General features: G+C 57.5%; 1 protein-coding gene across 3 annotated transcripts; it reads left to right on the top strand.

Moving 5' to 3' along the window:
* Window positions 1-208: 208 nt before the first annotated feature.
* MYC (MYC proto-oncogene, bHLH transcription factor) lies at window positions 209-6,344 on the top strand. 3 transcript variants are annotated; one of them, XM_041769617.1, is made up of 3 exons: window positions 209-1,698; window positions 3,370-4,135; window positions 5,266-6,344. In XM_041769617.1, the coding sequence occupies exons 1-3, from the start codon at window positions 853-855 to the stop codon at window positions 5,826-5,828; spliced, it is 2,175 nt and encodes a 724-aa protein (XP_041625551.1). In that variant the 5' UTR covers window positions 209-852; the 3' UTR covers window positions 5,829-6,344. The 3 variants fall into 3 exon arrangements, with proteins under 3 accessions (XP_041625551.1, XP_041625553.1, XP_041625552.1); XM_041769619.1 differs by lacking the exon at window positions 209-1,698 and adding an exon at window positions 1,734-1,983; XM_041769618.1 differs by lacking the exon at window positions 209-1,698 and adding an exon at window positions 2,032-3,193.
* Window positions 6,345-7,396: the final 1,052 nt, after the last annotated feature.

The raw sequence follows: 7,396 nt of genomic DNA, 5'->3' as shown, positions 1-7,396 counted from the left end.
CGGCGCCACGGGGCGCAAAGAGGATTTGTGTCTTTTCTGAAACCTGGCTGCGGAATTGGGAACTCCGAGGGAGAGGCGTGGGGGTGGGATGCGGGTGCAGAAAGTGGGCGGGGGAGGGTCCCCCGCCGCGCGCACCAGCCACCGCGCTCCTCCCCAACTCCAGTTCCGGAACACGCAGGAACGATCCCGGGGATTAGCGCGTCTTGGTGGGGTGGGGTGAGGTGGGGGGGTCGGGGGTGGGGAGCAGCAGGCTCCCGCTGACCCCACTGTAGGTCTGCGTGGGAGGGGCGGGAGCGAGGGCGTCTGCGGCTTAGGCAGCAAATTGAGGCATTCACGGGGTGGAAGGTACCCAATCGCAATAGGTCGCGGTACGCAAATAAGGCACAACGCCGCCAACAAATGCAATGCGTGTTTATTCACAACGCGCTCTCCAAGCATACGTGGCAGTGGGTTGCTGAGTTATTTTAATATTCCCGGCGTCGGCTTCCTCCTAATGCCTCTTATCATGTATCCCCATCGCCACTAACACCCCGCACACTCAGGGCGCGCGCCCACAAATACCCCCGGCTTCCCTCCCGTCTTCACTGGACTGATTTTTCCAAACGCCGCCCAGAGGTCCCCCAGCCCCGGGGAGGCGCGCGTCCGCCTGGGCCGTGCGGGGCGCGGGGCGCGTGGGTACACGGCGTGTCCCGCGGTGCCAGGCTCAGCTGTCCCGCCTGCGATGGTTTAAGCCCGCAGGGCGAGCGCCGCGCCCGAGGGGCCGCGGGGAGAGGGAGAGGGTTGGGGAGGGAGCAAAAAGGAACATGGGAGGCGCGCGCAGTTAATTCATGCCGCTGCGCTCTGACTGTTTACATGCGAGGGCTCGGCGCGCCCCAGTGCCAAGCAGCAAGGGCCGAGGCTCCTCCCCGCACCCCCTCCCCACTCCGCCCCCGGCCCCGGCCCCGGCCCCGGCCCTCCCTCCGCACCGCAGCCCCTCCTCGGTTCCCAAAGCGGAGGGCGGGCGCGGGGGGCGGGGGGCGGGTGGAGGGGCCGAGAAAAGAGATCCACTGGGCGAATCCCCGCCCACCGGCCCTTTATAGGCGAGGGTCCGCGGGGCCGAGGACCCCCGAGCCGCGCGTCTCCGAGCTGCAGCCGCCGCGCCCCGGCCGCCGCCTGGCTCCCCGCCGGCCTCGGGAAGGGCAGGGCTATTCAGAGGCTTGGCGGGAAAAAAGAGAACAGAGGGGGAGGGATCGTGCTCAGCAATATAAACGCTGGTTTTCTGGGCTTCTCCGACTCGCTGTAATAATCCCTGCGAGAGACAGAGGGAGCGAGCGGGCGCGTCCGCCCGGGTGGAAGAGCAGAGCGAGCGGAGAGCGAGGCGAGGGGCGCTCCGGGCGCCCCGGGGAAGGGAGACCCGGAGCCACAGGGGGGCCTCTGCGCCTCCGAGCCCCCGCCCGCGGGGCGCGCGACCCCCCGCCGCTCCCACGGAACTTTGCCCGCCGCCGCGGGCGCACACTGGGCTCCCCGCGGTCCTCCCCTTTTTGGAACTTACAACCACCCGAGAGCGAGGAGAACGCGACTCTCCGGACGCGCAGAGGCTCTACCCCTTCGCCTATTTGGGAAGACACTTCTCCCCGCCGCCGCCCGCGCCCGGCTGCCCTGAAAGGCGCTCCCCGCCGCGTTTGGACGCTGGATCTCCTCCGGAGAGTGGAAAACCCGGTAAGCACCCGATCTGCCTTTTTCCTTTTTTTTTTTTATTTTTTATTTTTTATTTTTTTATATTTTTATTTTTTTACCCTCCTCCCCTGCCCAGGCTTCATGCCATGCCGCGACGAGTCGAGGTCGACTGCCCCAACCGGGGTGTCGTGCCTGCCATTCCTGCGCTATTGACACTCTCCTCCTCTCGGAGTAGTTGGTGGGCGGCTCGGGGTGGGGTGAGGACGAAGCAGAACGGGATGGGGTGGTAGGGTGGCTTGTCAAGAGCGGAGGGGAGGAGGACGACGGGTGCGTTTTTAAAACTCGCCTTTTTTTTTTTTTTTTTTTTTGCTTATGGATTATTGAGGCTGCCCCCGGACCAGTTGGACATTCCTGCTTTATTGCACTAATTGCTTTTGCTGTGACTGGGGGGGGGCGGGGGGGGGGCCGCGCTCCGCGGTGGGCAGACAGCCCTGTGCATCCTGAGCTCCTGGGAGTAAGAATTACAAATCGCTTGTGCGAGCCCGAGAGCTCCGCAGCCGCGGACTTTTCCGCGTCTCCGAAAGGGCATTTAAATTTCATCTTTACCGCATTTCTGACAGCCGGAGGCAGACACTGCGGCGCGTCCCGCCCGCCGGTCCCCGCGGCGTTTCCCATTCACCCCCTGCTCCTTTTAAAGAAGTTGGCATTTGGCTTTTTTTTTTTTCCTTCTCTAAAGAATCCTAAAATTAGGGATCTTGGGCTTCCGAGGCGCTGGTCGGGACTGGGTGTTGGGGAGGCGCAGGGACCCGGGAAGGGGACGCTGGGCGGGGATGTGTCCGATTCTCCTGGAATCAGGGGCTGGGGCGGGGAAGGGGAGGGGGGGACGGGGGCAAATCTCCGCACCCAGCCTTGGCTCCCCCGCCGCCCGCGGTGTCCCGGTGCCCCCCTGAGATGCGGAGTGACGGCGAGGAGCGGGGCTCAGGGCTTTTCCAGAACAGCTGCTACCCTCGGCGGGTGTAGGGAAGACGCCCGGCTCCGGGCGCGGATCGCAGCAGGGGCCCTGGCGCAGTTGCGTCGCCGGATTGGGTGCTGGAGGGAGGTGCCCCCGGTATTATCCAACACCCCCCTTTTATTTATGGGGGGAAGTGTTACGGCCGGCGGCTGGGCTCGCCCCACCAGCCGGCGAGAGACACCCAGGAGAGCCGGCAGAGGCGGGGAGGGGGGGCGCCGGCGAGGGCAGGGCAGGGGAGGGGCGGCGGCGCCCGCGGGGGGAAGGAGCGCGGCGAGGGCGCGAGTGGGAACGGGCGCGGCGCGGAGGGGCCCCGCACGGGAGGGGGCCGAGCGCAGCCGCTCCCGCCGCGGCGCCTCTCGCCTTCTCCTTCAGGTGGCGCAAAACTTTGCGCCTTTGGCTTTGGAGGATGGTGAGCCCCGGCGCCAGCCTCTCCGGGCCAAGCGCTTAGGGAGGCCGGAGCGGATCGCGAGGGCTCTGCAGCGGGGCGGGCTCCCGGGCAAGCGCTCCGGAGCCGCTGCACCGAGTGTGCGTCTTGGATAGTAGGGGGGGCCCCTGGGGGTGGGCGCGAGGGCCCCCCTCTGGAGGGGAGCGCCTGGGCAGCGGGGCGCGCGCCGCGCGGGGCTGCAGCCACCCCCCCGGAGCCCCGTAACTCAAGATCGCCCCCTCCCTTTGTGTGCCCCCTCCTCCCCCCACCTCCGCAGGCTGCCGCGATGCCTCTCAACGTCAGCTTCGCCAATAGGAACTATGACCTCGACTACGACTCGGTGCAGCCGTATTTCTACTGCGACGAGGAGGAGAACTTCTACCAGCAGCAGCAGCAGAGCGAGCTGCAGCCGCCGGCGCCCAGCGAGGATATCTGGAAGAAATTCGAGCTGCTGCCCACCCCGCCGCTGTCCCCGAGCCGCCGCTCCGGGCTCTGCTCGCCCTCCTACGTTGCAGTCGCGTCCTTCTCCCCCCGGGGGGACGATGACGGCGGCGGCGGCAGCTTCTCCACCGCCGACCAGTTGGAGATGGTGACCGAGCTGCTGGGAGGAGACATGGTGAACCAGAGCTTCATCTGCGACCCGGACGACGAGACCTTCATCAAAAACATCATCATCCAGGACTGCATGTGGAGCGGCTTCTCGGCCGCCGCCAAGCTCGTCTCGGAGAAGCTGGCCTCCTACCAGGCTGCGCGCAAAGACAGCGGCAGCCCGAGCCCCGCCCGCGGGCCCGGCGGCTGCTCCACCTCCAGCCTGTACCTGCAGGACCTGAGCGCCGCCGCCTCCGAGTGCATCGACCCCTCCGTGGTCTTCCCCTACCCGCTCAATGACAGCAGCTCGCCCAAGCCCTGCGCCTCCCCCGACTCGGCCGCCTTCTCCCCGTCCTCGGACTCTCTGCTCTCCTCGGCCGAGTCCTCCCCCCGGGCCAGCCCCGAGCCCCTGGCGCTGCACGAGGAGACACCGCCCACCACCAGCAGCGACTCGGGTGAGCCGGACCCCTCGGGGCCTGTCAAAGGGGGCGGCTGGCTGGGTCTCTCTCCTGCAGCTGCTCAACGGGCCACCTCAGTTGACCCCAGCCTTTTCTCCCTTCTCAGCTTTAGGAAGGGAAACGTTAGGTCTGGAAGGGTCTAGGGAGCTCCTCGTCCCGGAACACTGGGCTTTTTTTAGGGTTCGCCTCTGCATCCCCTTCCAAGACAGCCGGCCCCCTCCTCTCCCTCCCTCCCCTTAGGAATTTCATTTGTGTTTTTTTTGTTTTTTTTGTTTTTTTTGAATCTGCTGGCTTATCTTGCAACTCCATCCACTCCCTCTTACTTTTCTTAAAGCATTTTAATTGCCCCGGGGTGGGTGGTGAGGGTGTGTGTGTGTGAAGGAGGGCAGTGGGGAGGAGGCTAAGACAGGATTGATCTCTGGGAGAGTGAATCAATTGCCTCCCTCTTCCCTTCTGAGGAGCTGCTGTGATTTTGAGGAGTAGAGATCCCCAAAAGAATGAAACCGGGCAGTGGCCAGAGGCAGAGTAGTAGTCTCCCCTCCGGCTGCTGTGAACTAGTGAAAGTGTCCTAAGGGCGGATGGGCTGAGGAGCTGGGATCTGTTCAGCCTGTTTTGAACTCTTAAAAGTAAATCCTTGCCAAAATTGGACTTATTTCCTTCCCCCACCCCTAGAACTTTTGGCAAAACCACAAGAATTTTTTTTTTTTCTTTTTGCACTTCCAGTAAAAGAGGGAGTTGCTAAAGTCATACCAAGAGATTTGGAGCTATCATTTGCAACACCTGAAGGGTTCTTGGTAAAGTCCCTTAAAAAATAGGAGGTGCTTGGGAATGTGCTTTACCTTGGGTGTGTCCAAAGCCTTATTAAGTCTTAGGTAAGAATTGGCATCAATGTCTTATCCTGGTGAATGGTAATTTTCTTGTCTGTGCCATAAACCCAGCTGTCATTCTCCCTCTCTGGACTCTGCCTTCATGGCAAGAAGAAGAGCAGGGTCGATTGGCTAGCCTGTTCTCCAGGGGTAACTGTTCCCCGGGCTCTTTCGGGTGCAGCATTAATTTCATCTGGTCACTGGTGGCTTGAAGGACACTGTTGCTAACCGGGTGGCTTCTATTTTTTTCCTTTCTTAAAGAGGAAGAACAAGAGGACGAAGAAGAAATTGATGTTGTTTCTGTGGAAAAAAGGCAGCCCCCTGCCAAAAGGTCCGAATCGGGGTCCCCCTCTGCTGGAGGCCACAGCAAACCTCCTCACAGCCCGCTGGTCCTTAAGAGATGCCATGTGTCCACCCATCAGCACAACTACGCGGCACCCCCCTCCACCAGGAAGGACTATCCCGCCGCCAAGAGGGCGAGGTTGGACAGTGGTAGAGTCCTGAAACAGATCAGCAACAACCGCAAATGTGCCAGCCCCAGGTCTTCGGACACGGAGGAGAATGACAAGAGGCGAACACACAACGTCTTGGAGCGCCAGAGGAGGAACGAGCTGAAACGGAGCTTCTTTGCCCTGCGTGATCAGATCCCGGAGTTGGAAAACAATGAAAAGGCCCCCAAGGTAGTGATCCTTAAAAAAGCCACCGCGTACATCCTGTCCGTCCAAGCCGAGGAGCAAAAGCTCCTTTCCGAAAAGGACTTGTTGAGGAAGCGGCGAGAACAGTTGAAACACAAACTGGAACAGCTAAGGAACTCTGGTGCCTAAGTCCACCTATAGGAGGGAGGAACTGGAATCGGTCATGAATTCTCACTTGTTACTAAGGGAAAGTAAGGAAAAAGGTTCCTTCTGCCAGAACTGTAGGGGATCCTCATATCTGAACTTGTTTCAAATGCATGTTTAAGTGCAACCTCACAACCTTGGCTGAGCCTTAGGATTGAAAAGGTTTAGCCGCGATGTAAACTGCCTCAAATGGGACTTTGGGCATAAAAAGAACTTTTTTTTTATGCTTGCCATCTTTTTTTTTTTTTCTTTCTTTTAACAGATTTGTATTTAAGAATTGTTTTTAAAAAATCGTAAAGTTTACCCCATTTTCCTGTGTAAATATGGTCATGAAATGTAAATAACTTTAATAAAACGTTTATAGCAGTTATACAAAAAATTCAAACCATGTATTATAAACCATAATTTTTTTTATTTAAGTACATGTTCCTTTTTAAAGTTGATTTTTTCTATTGTTTTTAGAAAAAATAAAATACTTGGCAAATATATAATTGAGCCAAATCTGAAGTGGTGAGCGTTTTCTTTCCCTTTTTTTCTTTTTTTTTTTTTCTCTCTTTTTTTATTATTATTCCCTTTTCATCAATTCCGATTCACAGAATTTGGCCCTCGAGGGAATGAGTTTACAAAGATGGGAAAAGAAGTTATTTAGGAAAGGGCAAGGGCTTTTCTTTGTTAAAATGGGTCTGGGGCCCATGAGGTCTTTATTTTCTCAGGGTTATAAGATGCTTCCTGGAGATTTGTGATAGGGCCAGAGTCACTACTTGAAAGAATGAACAGGCAGTAGACTGGTGAGAAGGCAAAGGGATGCCAGAGGTTAAAGATAAGTTAAGTATACAAAGGGGGTGAGGGCTGGGGGTGGGAGGAAGATGAAGAAACTCCACTTTTGTTAACCCATGCAACTCCCCTTGCTGCTTGCCTACAACCACCAGGTGCCAGGTCCTTTACGTGGGTTATCTCCTCTTAGGTCTCAAAGGTGCTTCAGGAGGCAAGTTACTAACCCTGGTTTGCAAACAATGAAATATGGAGGCTCAGAGGGGTTTTGTAACTTCTCTGGAGCCACATAGTAAAAGGCTGAACCCAAGGTCCCCATTCCATTGAAAAACACTAACACTTCACTCTCATGCTTTGGTGGTTCATCCTGGGTCTAAAGTGCTTGAGGTCAAGACCGCTTTGGGCTTGGGGTCTGATGGGCTGACTCAAGTAATTTAAGCATATTAACTTATTTATGTGCCAGGCATTCTTACAAGCATTTTCCTTCTAATCATTCCACAACAGCCCTATGAAGGAAATGAGTGAGCCCAATGTTGATTTCACCAAAAGACTCAGCCATGTGCCCAAAATCCACTGATCATGAACAGTAGTAGAGCTAGGATTCGAACCCAGGCAGTCCACCCGTAGCTCACCAACAAGCCAGTGGGAATAAACTGGCTGCTCCCAAGAACAGGAGTCACCGATCTAGCAGATTGTATGCCATAAATCTCAACATTTAGGCCCTGCAGGACATCAGTTCCCCATTTGTTTGTCTCATTTCATTTTGTTACTTTGTTATTCAT

Source organism: Vulpes lagopus, chromosome 9 (genome assembly GCF_018345385.1).
Source record: "Vulpes lagopus strain Blue_001 chromosome 9, ASM1834538v1, whole genome shotgun sequence".
Taxonomy (NCBI): Eukaryota; Metazoa; Chordata; class Mammalia; order Carnivora; family Canidae; genus Vulpes; species Vulpes lagopus.
The sequence above is the reverse complement of the archived record's forward strand: the minus strand, read 5'-3'. Positions and strand labels throughout refer to the sequence as shown.

What these genes read in the sequence shown, in the direction of transcription:
- MYC (XM_041769617.1), top strand. Translation starts at nt 853, where the DNA reads ATGCGAGGGCTCGGCGCGCCCCAGTGCCAAGCAGCAAGGGCCGAGGCT. An exon ending in TCCGGAGAGTGGAAAACCCG is followed by an intron (nt 1,699 to 3,369) that starts GTAAGCACCCGA and finishes CCACCTCCGCAG; the next exon opens with GCTGCCGCGATGCCTCTCAA. An exon ending in CACCACCAGCAGCGACTCGG is followed by an intron (nt 4,136 to 5,265) that starts GTGAGCCGGACC and finishes CCTTTCTTAAAG; the next exon opens with AGGAAGAACAAGAGGACGAA.